Source organism: Pelodiscus sinensis, chromosome 19, assembly GCF_052426305.1.
Source record: "Pelodiscus sinensis isolate ZL-2025 chromosome 19, ASM5242630v1, whole genome shotgun sequence".
NCBI classification, from domain to species: domain Eukaryota; kingdom Metazoa; phylum Chordata; order Testudines; family Trionychidae; genus Pelodiscus; species Pelodiscus sinensis.
This window is the reverse complement of record NC_143070.1, coordinates 16,450,457-16,463,080: the sequence shown is the minus strand read 5'-3', so window position 1 is coordinate 16,463,080 and position 12,624 is coordinate 16,450,457. Positions and strand designations below refer to the sequence as shown.

General features: G+C 55.0%; 1 protein-coding gene across 1 annotated transcript; it reads left to right on the top strand.

Annotated features, from left to right (window-relative positions):
* The first annotated feature begins 419 nt into the window (after positions 1–419).
* On the top strand, positions 420–11,721 carry LOC149522221 (C-type lectin domain family 2 member D-like). The gene is made up of 6 exons (XM_089770629.1): positions 420–773; positions 1,697–2,172; positions 2,800–2,895; positions 6,199–6,374; positions 7,017–7,120; positions 11,029–11,721. Exons 1-6 carry the CDS (start codon positions 766–768, stop codon positions 11,174–11,176), a joined length of 1,008 nt encoding a protein of 335 aa, XP_089626755.1. The 5' UTR covers positions 420–765; the 3' UTR covers positions 11,177–11,721.
* The last annotated feature ends 903 nt before the right edge of the window (positions 11,722–12,624 follow it).

Here is a 12,624-nt window from a genome sequence, read left to right as displayed (position 1 = left end):
GAAATGCACCTCTTCACTGCCTGCAATTTAACTTTGCTATTGGGTATTTCTGTGTCACGTTGCTGGATCTTGAGGGGAGCAGCCAGATCACTGATGCACCCATAGGTGGGGGTGTTGGCCCCAAAAATGGTATAGGAGGGGGCCATGTGAGGTATTGAATAGAAGCTTATTATCTAATAATCCTATGTACGCTGTTCATGTGTTTGTATAATGTCTGTGTGTGCAATTATTAGCATGTACTTGTATGAACACTGAAGATTTCCCTCCATGTGGTTAAGCATTGGGCAGGGCCGGGCCTGTGGACATGCTAATTACCGAGGCCCTGTGGAACAATGGCTCTCAATGGGCCAAGGACACACCTAAAGAATGGGGGCTGTCACCTGAGAGCAGCCAGCAGGGAACACAGAGGCCCTTTTGCCTATACACCCGGCTGTGTGGATAACAACACAAGCAGGCAGTGATTCTGAAGACACTTAATTTAATTTCTCATCCCTGCGGCACTGGCTTCTTGGAAACAAACTTTTCCCTGCAAGTCAGAGTTTCGCCCGGCACCCTAGGCGGGGCCGCGTCTGGGCAGGTGAGGAAGCTGGGGGAGGAGGAGCTGGGCGGGGCTGCGCTAAGTGACTGAGCGGGGCCAGGGGCAACACTTTGTGCCACTTTGGCGAACTCCGAGAAGAGCCGCTCACGCCTGCTTCTGTGTCTGCAGCCGGGCCAGGCTCCTTCTGCCCGCGATCCAGGAGCCTAATCCCGTTCGGAACCCACAGGATGCTCAGGTGAGAGGCACGGCTGGAGCATGGCAGCCGGGAGGATGGAGAGAGAGCAATGAAGAGGGGGGAGGAGAAGGTGCTGGGGTGAAGCTGTGGGGGGGGGGAGGGGAAGGTCCCTGGGGAGCAGGGCCGCACTATGACTTTCGTGGGCCTTAGGCACTTTTGCCTTCGTGGGCCCCTCCCACCATAATAAAACAGGGCTCGACAAATAATGCAATCTACTCACCCGTGGTGAGTAGATTGCAACCCGGAAGAGCCGGGTTCGGGCAATCTGCGCAGCGCAGATCGCCGGACAGCGTGGCTGGCGAGCCCTCAATATTAAAAATTAATTTTGATATAACTTTTAATACTTCAACATTTTATTTTTTTTCTGTTTTAGGCAAAATTTAATAGATTTTCGTGGGCCCTAAAAGTTTCATTTTTTTCTCATGTGAGAAAAAAATTAAAACATTTTCTTTGACCCTAAAAGTTCATTTTTTTCCCTTCTGATTTTAAAAGAAATTAAAACATTTTCATGGGCCCCTAAAAGTATCGTGGGCCCTAGGCACTGTGCCTACCGGATAAGTCGGCCCTGCTGGGGAGGGGGGGGCCTGAGTACAAACAACACTGGGCCCGGGTTGGGGACGGGCTGCACCGGCCACGCAGCTTCTGCGTCAATATCCCACCCCCGCCTTCGGGCTGTGAACTCAGCTGGGAAACATCCAGGGTGGGTCTCTGGGGTTCCCCGCCTCTCGGGCTGCTGCCCCCTCGGGTCCCGGCTCCCTCTTGTTGGTAGCGTCAGGTCCCGGGCAGGAGGGTCCTGGCGGTGGGGAGGGACTTGGAAGAGCCCCAGTCTGTGCAGCCCTTGGGGAGGCGGGGCAAGGGGGGGATTGACGGGACTGAATCCCCGCTGCACCGCTTCTGTTCCCCTTGTCCCGTCTCGGTTCCAGCCCGGCCGCGGGGTGCGGAGCAGGGAGGGCGCCGGGGTCAGGACCCGCCCGGCAGCGCTTTGCTGTTGCTGCATCGGACCCGCCACTCAGAGAGGAGCTGAGCCTGGCCCAGCGCCTGCAGCAGCGTCTGCAGCCCGAGCGTGGCAGAGAGACCATGGGGCCAGCAGATGGGGACTATGAGAGCCAAGAGCTGCTGCAGGACCCGCCTGTTGATAGACGCTGGAGGACTAAATGGGAGCAATGGTCCTGGTCGCTGCCGAGGACCAAGCAGGAGAAAAGCAGAGTGCCTAGCCCCCATCTGCCAGCAGCAGGTGCTAGATCCCCCGGGGCTCCCAAGGCCCAGATCCTTGGCTCCCAGAAGATGGCTGGTGCACCAAGCACTGAGAGTGTGTCTGAGCAGGGGGATCAGACCTCCTGTGACAGCCTGGGCCCCTGTCAGCCTGGCTCCTCCTTCCCTTCAGATGTGTCATGCCCAGGTGAGACCTCGTGTGTGGGGGGGGGGGAGGGAGAGGAGAGCTCCTTTCACTGGAACATGTGGGTCTTTATCTCTGTGCCCTGAGCTCAACGGCCTGGTGCAGGTATAACACAGAAAGCTGCTACCTTATAGGAATGTGCTGCCAGTAGCATTTTCTTATCCGTACGATCATAAGGGAATGCTCCAATAGGAAACTTCTGCCAGAAGTAGCACAATCCTACCGAGGGCTGTTCCATACAGTGCTGTGTGTAGATCTGCTCCCTGTGGGAATGTGCTACCCGGGGCGGTTTCTGATGTGCAGGAGTACTGACCTGCTCCTATAAGAAACTGCTACTAGAAGTAGCACCGCCCTGCAGGGAGCAGGCCCACAGAATACAGTGTAAGAAACCGCTACTGTAAAACACTAAAACAGCAGTGTGTGGAGGGGGAGAGGGGGAGGGGCTTCTGGGCTGAGGGGGGAGGGGCTGTTCTGCCAGCCCCAGCTTGTCTGAACCTCCGGGTGCCTCTCCCAGAGCGTCTAGTGGGAGGTGTGATGGACAGAACGGGGCGTGTTCTAAGGCAGCCCCAGCCTGGTGCTGTCAGCGAGACGCGGCCTCGCGGCCCGGCCTGACGGGTTCCTCTGTTTCAGGGCATCGCTGTTACTACTGGAAATGCACAGTCGCCCTCGGAGTTGCTCTCGGAGTCGTGTCCTTAGGTTTCCTCATCGCTGTTGCTGCCCTCACAGGTGAGTTCTCAGCCCCCCTGCTCCCCTCTCTGCACGTCCCACCCCCCTGGAGCTGCCCCAGTCACAGCGTCTCCTCCTGGCCTGTCTGGTTCCTGCCCCTGGGACAGAGGGTATCTGGGGGATGCTCCTCCCAGAGCCGCTTCCTGCCCCCCCCTCCAGGCCCTGCCCTGGGCACTCGCTGTGGGGGGAGGGTCTGACTGACAGTAGGCCCCCCCGCCCATCTCTGAGCATGTGGGGTCCCAGTGACTATTGCCGGGCTCCAGACACAGTCACTGACACCCGTGTGGGTGGGGGGGGAGGATGAGGAGTGAAGGGGCGCGTGCAGGGCAGCAGTGAGCTGGGCCCTCTGCCTACAGCTTGATGTACCAGCCTGGCCTTCATGCATCCCTGCGTTGTGCCCAGGGCCGGGCTGGCAGGTGCTGCCTGTCCCTGAAATGAGCCGGGGGGTGCAGCACAGACACCCCCATTAGTGGGGTGTGATGCCCACCAGTGAGTGACCTGGGGAGGGCCCCACGGTGACTCCCTCACATGCACAGGTATCATGTGGTGCTGAGAGCTGCTGTTCCTGGTGAATGTGAGCCCGGCTGTGTCTGCCCCCAGTCTGGGGAAAGGCTGGGTTTTAGCTCTTGTCCAGTGATCAGATCCCAGGATCCTGGAGGGTATAGCAGCCGGCGGGGGGTGACTGCAGGTCTGTCTGCACTGGGAATCCTCTGTGCTGATGCTACTGACTGGTGCGTTACCAATTTGCACCAGTTCACCTGTAAGTGTGCGGCTGTGGTGCAGAACGGGGCCTGCCCTGGTGCCGGTCACTGCAGCAAGTGACCAGAGTGGGACGTGCTGCTCTGGCACGTGTGTGTGAGGGGTTTGCACTGGTGTATCTGCCTCAGCAACCTTACACCAGAGCCAGCTGCCCTGTTGAAGGCAGTGTGGGCCCACACAGTTTAAGGTGGGATCTGTGAGCTTGGGGTTACTCTCCCTGGCATGTGCAGAGTGCAGTGGGGCCAGATGGTAGAAATGGCACCAGTTGGGCCTTGCTGGGCCAGGGCCCTCCTAGGCAGTACGGGAAGGAGTCCACAGGTCTGGCAGCCTTTCTCCTGGGAGCCTGTACAGGCCCACGTGCAGCTTGGTGCAGAGTGTGAAATTGTGCCCTGCGCAGCTGCAGCCGCTCCCTGGAACGTGGGACACAAATTCCACACCAGGGAGCAGTGTCTGCACTGCCGGCCCTGCTCCATCCGCGTGCGAGCACCAGTGCGTATAGCATCCGGCACTGTGACACTTCCAGGGACATGCAGGCGGGTGCACGGCCTATTCGTTCTTTGATCTCTGCTGCTGTTGTGCCAGAGGCTCCCAAACCCGTGTGTGTCCCAGCCACAGGGGAAGGCTTCAAAACCAGCTAAAGCGTCGCTGTGGTGCAAAGGAGCAAGTGCTCTAAATGGCTGGAGGGGTTTGCGGCTCTGTCCCAAATGCCCCAGACTGAGCGTGAGCAGGAGTGATTCAGGGGAGGGGGCAGGAGGTGAGTGGGGGGAAATCCCGAACTCACATGGCATTTGGTGTGGGCTGGATCAGGGCTACTTAACTTTGGAAGCCCCAGAGGCCACAATGATACTCACAGCACATGCCGAGGGCTGCAGCTTCAGTGTGGTTGCATAGACATGCAAATATATGCAAATAGCTTCTTTCACACTGAGGGGCATGAATACAAAGATGAAGGCAGGACTACCCAACACGCAGGCCCCATTTAAGTCAGTTCTCCTGATATTAATAAAATGCAATAGTGACCTGATGGCAGCACTTTTACTGAGCCATGACAGTCCAGGAATTTTAACTACTAAAATGCAGATCAACAGAAGACCATTATACTGACTACATTAATTCCTCATTGAACACTAGAGATGCGTTTCTGAAAATGTTTGTGCTAAGCGAAAATGTGCTATGTGGGGTCAGTTTTCCCATTAAAAATAATGGAAAAGGTGGGGGTTGCGTTTCACATGGAGGTGGCAAAGTCAATTTTTTGTTGGTGCTGGGTCGTCAGCATCAACGTTCGATATCTAGCAACACAAGTCGCCGCGGTTTGTTAAAACACAAAGATAAACACGTGAGTGTGCGGAGGAGCGCCGTGACCACGTGTATTCCTCTGCTCTTCTGTATTATCACTGTTTTCACCAGCTTATACCACCGCGTGAAGTAGTCCGCCACTTGATTATTTTCGTGTTATTTTGGGGACAGTCGTGTTATTCGAAAAAGTTCCCTAAAAAAAATTGTGCTATTGCAAAACATGTTGAGTGGGCACATGTTAAATGAGTAATTACTGTACTTTTTTATTTTGGTTCCCACCTGTGGGCCTCATGTTGAGCCCTGTGTAAACCCAAACCGCACCATGGGCCACAAACAGACGGGCTGTGGGCCATATGAAGCCCACAGGCCACATGTGAAGTAGCCCTGGGTTAGAATTTAGCAACTCCTCCATAGTGACCTTAATAATCTGCCTCTGGCTCCTCACCTGCAGCTCCAACCCTGCCAATAGCTCCTGGGGGTGAATTGCGAATGACCCCACTACAGCTACTTCCTCTGGCACTGCAAGGGTCACCCTGCAGGGAGGCCTCAGTTTCCCTCTGGATGCTGAATTAGCAGGGAGCAATCTCTCTGCATAGGGAATGCATCAGGCTGTCAGTGACTGCACTTCCCTCAGGCCTGCCTTGTGTGGCTCTGTCGAACGTCTGGCTGTTGCTCTTGTGCCTGGGCTGCTCTGAGCTGTCCCTGCCTCCGGGCTGGGTGTGTCCCCGCCCGGCAAACGTCTCCCACCAGGCGTCTCCCTCGCCCTGCGTCTGGCTGCGCTGGGAGCTCCGGGCAGCGGGCGCTCGGCCTGGCGAAGGGCAGGGAGTTTGTTCCCCCCCTCCCCACAGCCCCTCCTGGGCAGCCAGAGCAGGGGAGGGGAAAGGCAGCAACCCCGTGAGCAGAGCTCCTCCAGGAACCAGCCTCTTATCCAGAGTAGCTCTCCTGCCTGTCCGGATAACTGCCCCCTCTCCCTGCTGCCCCTGCCCATTCCCTGCTCTGACCCGCAGCCTGGCCCAGCTCTGGGCTTAGACACACGAGCCCTTTGTCAGCTATTTCCCTGTTGAATGTGAACTGAGACAGTGGCCCGGTGAGACCTTCGGGGCTGGATTCCCAGCATCCTCCTGGCTCCTCTCCCCCCAGAACCTGTCAAGAGTCAAAGGAGTCTCGGTTGCCTGGGGGTGCCAGGGTGATTTCTCCCAACCCATGGGCAGGTCCTCTCTTACCTCATCCCTTCCTGTCTCATTTCAGTGTTGCAATCTGGCTGCTCTCCAGCTGTGCAGGGCCCTGCGTGCCCGGACGGCTGGGTCGGCTACCAGGGGAAATGCTTCTATTTCTCCAAGGGCGAAGGGAACTGGGCCTACAGCCAAAGCAACTGCTCTGCCCTGGGGGCCTCCCTGGCTGCAATCGACACCCTGCAGGAAATGGTGAGAGCCTCATCGCACTGGCCTGGCCTGGGCTCTGCCCTGCGGGTGAGGAGCAGCCCAGAGCCAATGGACTTTCCAGCCGCTGAATGCCTGGCTGGGCCGGGCCCAGGCCCCTCTGGTGTCAATGACCGAGGGGATCAGCCACTGTCAGGCCTCTCAGAAGGAGATGCCCCTCTGGGGCTGGCCCGGCACCAGTGTCTCCTGGGGCTGGAGGGGGCTGAGACCCCAGCGCGGCTGGAAGGGCCAGTGCCCCTGGGTAGGGGAAGAGCAGCCAGCTGAGGATGAGGGAGGGGTTCCCTTAGGCCTGGCTCGTCCCAGCATCCCCTGCGCTGATCATCTCTCGCCTTCCCCGGGGAGGGTGGAGGGAGCCCAGCTGCCTGTCAGGGAGGGTTTCACACAGAGCCTGGCCTGTCCTGGCTTGGGGGGCAGGACCCAGCCCTGGAGAGGTTGGGGGGGGAGTTAGGTTTGGTGGGGGAGGGTTAATACTGAATTACCCAGAGCTGGGAAAAGGGGGAGGGGCAAATCCTCAGCCACCCCCTGGGAACACTCAGACCCCTCTGTGCACTCCTGGGATTCCCTGCCCAGATCCGGGGAGCAGCAGGGTCGGGCCCTGACACTTCCGCTCCCCCTCCACTGTTCTAGGCTTTCCTGCTGCGCTACAAAGAGAAACCCGACCACTGGATTGGCCTCCAGAAGGACTCGGGGCAGCTCTGGAAATGGGCCAACGGCACCGAATTCAACCACCTGTGAGTCTTTCCCTCCCCCAGCGTGAGCTCCCTGGGCTTTGGGTCCCTGCTGCCTGAGTTACCGAGTTGAGTCTGAGCCCCCAGCCAGTGCTGTGGGAGCGGCCAGAGGGCGCTCGGGGGCGTGTGTGCTCGGTGTGTTAGTGACGGGTGCCAGCCGGTGTCTCCTGCTGGGAGATGGGCCAACGCCTCCACGTCTGTCTGGCTCTAACGAGGCCCCTGAATCTGTAACGAGGCATCGACATGGAAGAATCCAGAGAGTCATAAGTCCTGGGTGTCTGGGGCTGCCACTGGAACTGCAATAAGGTGGAGATGGGCTCAGTCGACATCCCCACCCAGATTTCAGTGGGAGCTGGTGGGATCAAATACCCAACCCCCACCTGAGCCGATCGCAGGGTGTGAATCCTAGAACGGCAGATGAGGCCTCAGTGGTGGGGATGGGGTATGAGAATCTCACCTCAAACTGCACCATGGAATCCCTAGGTAGAAATTCCCTGCTTGAACCCTGAGAGCACAGCAGTAGGGAAGTGCCAGCCAGCACCTGACCAGCCTGGTGAGTGTGACTGTGAAAAGCTCAGTGAGATGAGAGAGGCTACAAAGGCTGAAAATCCAATAATACTGGAGAGTTTTAGCTCTCCCCATATTGCCTGGGCATGTGTCGCTCCAGGATGGAAGGCAGAGATCAAATTCCTAGGTAGTATCAGTGGCTGCTTCTTGGAGCAGCTTGTCCCGCAACCCATGAGAGGAGCATAAGTTCTAAATGAAGCATCGGATCTGGACCCAGAGGGTATGTCTACACCTCATTCCTCTACACCCCAAATTGCAAAGGAAGCCAGGATTTTAATATCTCGCGCTTCATCTGCATAATCGCGTCCGGCTGCTATTTCGAAATACTTCATTTTGAAATAAAAAATACTGTTTAGACGCGGTTATTTCGAGAGAAAACCCTTCTTTTGAAATAACCTTTACTCCTGATAAAATGAGGTTTAAGGGTTATTTTGAAAGAAGGGGTTTCTCTCAGAATAACCGCATCTAAACAGCGTTTTTTATTTCGAAATAGCAGCTGGACGCAATTATGCAAATGAAGCATGGAATATATAAATCCCGGCTTCATTTGCAATTTCAGGTGTCTACACTTGCATTCCTCTCTTGAAAGAGGAATGAAGTGTAGACATACCCACAGTGAATTTATCTGGACTTATGGGTAATAGTGATAGTGATGTTAAATGTAATTACTTTAGCGGGGGAAATGCCAAAGAAACCCGCCACTGCAGCATTTACTTGAAGAAGGGGAACTTCATAAAAATTAGAAGCTACTTAAATGGGAATTAAAAAGGAAGAGTCAGTGAAATGCCTGCAAACTGCATGGAGACTATAAGAGAGGCTTAAGCTAAATGTATATTACCTCCCTACCCCCAACACTTGAAAAACAAAAACAATTTTTTTTAAAGAACATATAAGCCAGTCATTATCCATCAAATCATTATGCATCCTAATTATAGTCTTATAACAATACTGAAATATACTTTTGTATAAAAAATGTAAGTTACTAAGCTAAAACAAAACACGCCAGCCAGGCCTAGCCAAAGACTTTGTGGGCCCCAAGGCAGGAAGCTGGGAGTGGAGTCCTGAGCCCAGGCAGGACCCAAGTCAGGACGCTCGGAGCAGGGCCCTGGGCCCAGCTGGTGGATGGCTCTGTGGATATGATATACCTTGACTTCAGCAAGGCTTTTGATACAGTCTCCCACAATATTCTTATCAGCAAGCTAAGGGAATGTGGATTGGATAAATGTACAGTAAGATGGTTAGAAAGCTTGTCGGGCCCAGCAGGTTGTCATCAACGGCTCGATGTCAGGTTGGTGGTCAGTTTCTAGTGGAGTGCCCAAAGGATCGGTTCTATTCAACATCTTCATTAATGAGCTGGAGGAGGGGATGGATTGCACCCTCAGCAAGTTTGCAAATGACTCTAAGCTAGGGGGAGAGGTAGATACATTGGAGGACAAGGATAGGATCTAGAGTGACTTAGACAAATTGGACGATTGAGCCAAAAGAAATCTGATGAGGTTCAACAAGGACAAGTGTAGAGTCCTGCACAGGCTGGGGACCAACCAGTTAAGTAGTAGTTCTGCAGAAAAGGACCTGGGGGTTACAGTGGGTGAGAAGCTGGATAGGAGACAACAGGGCGCCCTTGTAGCCAAGAAGGCTAATGGCATATTAGGTTGCATCAGGAGGAGCATTGCCAGCAGGTCTAGAGAAGTGATTGTTCCCCTTTATTCAATTCTGGAGAGGCCACATCTGGAGTACTGTGTCCAGTTCTGGGCCCCCAACTACAGGAAGGATGTGGACACATTGGAGAGGGTCCAGCGGAGGGCAACCAAAATGATTTGGGGGCTGGAGCACATGACCTACCAGGAGAGGCTGAGCGAGTTGGGTCTGTTTAGTCTGCAGAAGCGAAGAATGAGGGGGGATTTGAGAGCAGCCTTCAACTTCCTGAAGAGGCTGCAGAAAGGCTATTCTCAGTGGTGACGGATGGCAGAACAAGGAGCAATGGTCTCAAGTTGCAGTGGGGAAGGTCTAGGTTTGATATTAGGAAAAACTATTTCCCTGGGTGGGTGGGGAAGCACTGGGATGGGTTCCCTAGGGAGGGGGTGGAATCTCCATCCCTAGAGGTGTTTATGTCTTGGTTGGACACAGCCCTGGCTGGGATGATTTAGTTGGGATTGGTCCTGCCTAGGGCAGGGGGCTGGACTCAATGACTCCTGAGGTCTCGTTCAGCCCTGTGATTCTATGATGAATAGTCAGCTGCACGAGGCCCCAAAAGCGTGGGGCCCAAGGCATTTGTCTTGCTCACCTTGCCGTAGGGCCGGGCCTGACGCCAGCTAATCCTAATACCCTAAGAAACTTGTTACATGCAAATTCTCACCCCGACAGTTGCCCTAATCCTCTCACAAGCTAAACAGCCTCCTCGCTTGGGCCCAATCCTCCCCCTTCAGTCTTAGATGTTTCCAGCAGGTGCCTTAGGTGGTAAGTGGGAGTCATGACCAGACGCCAGGAGCCCCTCCACTCGCTACCCAAGATCCTTTGGGTTACCTCATTGCCATCCCAGCAGAGCCATGCTGGGTGTGGGGGGTGCAGTTTACTGGTGCCTCTTCCTGCCCACCCCAATCATGTGATCAGGCGGGTGGGGGCTGGGTTAGCCTGTGCCTGGGACACGTCTTGGCCCACCCAGAGCCAGAGGCTGGAGGTCTGGGGGTGGGAAGATCCCAGCCTGCCCAGAGTGGTGCTGGGCCTCCTGCCAGCCCAGAACCTGGATACTGAGCCAGCATGGGACCGTGGGGGAGGGTTTGCCTGTAGGCCGGGCTTCCGCCTTGTGACCAGGTGGATCGTGCTGGGTCCAGCTCTGGCGTGAAGCTGGGTGTGAGTGGCTGGGTCACACCATGGACCCGGGGTCTGTGCTGCTGCCGTTTAGCTCCAACCTCCCCAGTGCAGCCTGGTCGGCCGGGCGCCCGGCTTGAGAGCTGATGTGAAGTGCCGGGGGAGCCTGGCCCCAGCTCTTCTGTGCGGTGTCACTGCTGCTCCTCGCCATGTGCCGCTCCCCTGGAACCTGCGCCCAGGCTGTTTGGGTGCTGGGGCAGCTGGGTGGGGAGCAGGACCTGGGGTTAAAATATTCCCTTGGCATAAATGCTCCATGGAGGCCAGGTCCTCTTAGTAGCTCGCCTGGCCCTGCTGCCCAATTGCCCCCTGTGGAACTGTCCCCTTCGGCTAGGGGTATGGAGCCTGGTGCTGGTGCAGGATGGGGAACTGAATGGCTGCGAATGCAGCAGCTCCCTGCACTTTGCAAGGACTGCCTGTGACTGACGGGAATCACCCAGCTTCTACCTCACACTCGTTCCCTGGGTTCTGCCCTGCAGGTTTGAGATCCGAGGAGGAGGTGAGTGCGCGTATCTGAACGAGATTGGAGTCGGCAGCCTGCGATGCACCAGCGAAGGACGCTGGATCTGCAGCAAACCCGATGCATTTACAGCAGCAAAGGAGACTCCAGCGGGAGGAGGCTTATAACAGGAGTGTTGGACAATTGGCCCTGGGAAAGCTGGACTGGCAAGGAGTTCCACAGGTTGACTATATGATGTGTGAAGAAGAACTTTCACTTATTAGTTTTAAACCTGCTACCCATTCATTTCATTTGGTGTCCTCTAGTCCTTCTATTATGGGAACTAATGAAGAACTTTTCTTTATGCACCCTCTCCACACCACTCATGATTTTATAGACCTCTATCATATCCCCCCTCAGTCTCCTCTTTTCTAAGCTGAAAAGTCCCAGTCTCTTTAGCCTCTCTTCATATGGGACCTGTTCCAAACCCCTCATCATTTTAGTTGTCCTTTTCTGAACCCTTTCCAAGGCCAAAATATCTTTTTTGAGATGAGGAGACCACGTCTGTACACAGTACTGAAGATATGGCGTACCATAGTTTGATACTTCCCCTCCTCCTTCTTCCCCTGGCTTCCCCCTCCCCTCTTCCACCCTCTCTCTTCCCCTCTCCCACCTCCTTTCTCCCCCCCCCCCCAGTTTTGTTAAATAAAGAGTTTCTATTTTTGAACACACGTGTCCTTTATTTTTTACATCAGGAAGGAGGGCTAGGAGAGGTAAGTGGAAGGAGGTGAGGGAGGAATGGGGTACGATCCCCCGATGGGGAGGACTGGGGTGGCTCTGTGGGCTCCTTGGGGTGGAAGCTCTCCTGCAGGACCTCCTGGATCCTGACAGCCCCCTGATTGACCCACCCGGATGGCAGCCTGCGGCAAGTGCAGCCAGGCTGATGGCCGAGTGCTGTGATGTGCCGAGCGTGGGCACTCCAAGCCAGGAGTGCTTTGCTGTCCCTCATCGAGGTAGATAAGCAAGCAGGGATCCCTGAGAACTGTCTGTCCGGGGTGGGGGTCGGGTCCCTTTAAGCACAGCCCTCGGCTAGCCTGAGGCAGCAGCTCCATGCTCTAAGTCCTAACCTGATGCCCTGCCGGCACTGGTTTCGACCAGCCTTAACTTCGGTTCAGGGTCCACTCAATGTTGACATGCTAGTTCGAATTAGCAAAACACTAATTTGAATTAGTTTTTCTGTCTAGATGCACCAGTTCGAATTAGCTTAGTTCGAATTAGTGCTGTAGTGTAGACATACCCATAGAGACTAAGAAAACACATAGATGGTATCATGAGCTTTTGTGGGCACAACCCACTTCTTTATTCTTGGATCTGGACTTTTAATACTCCAGTCATCTGAAGAAGTGGGCTGTGCCCATGAAAGCTCATGATCCCAGCTACATGTTTTGTTAGTCTTTAAGGTGCTACTAATCTATTTGTTGTTCTTTTTCAGTTTTTCCTATTTTAGACTAACTTGGCTACCCCTCTGAAGCTACTGAATGTTTGGTTGGGGAAATCTGAGTGTCCATCTCTCAGCCAGTTTGGGCCTGTGCCCTGGTTCCCAGCAGGCTGCCCTGAGGTTGGTATGTATCCTCTC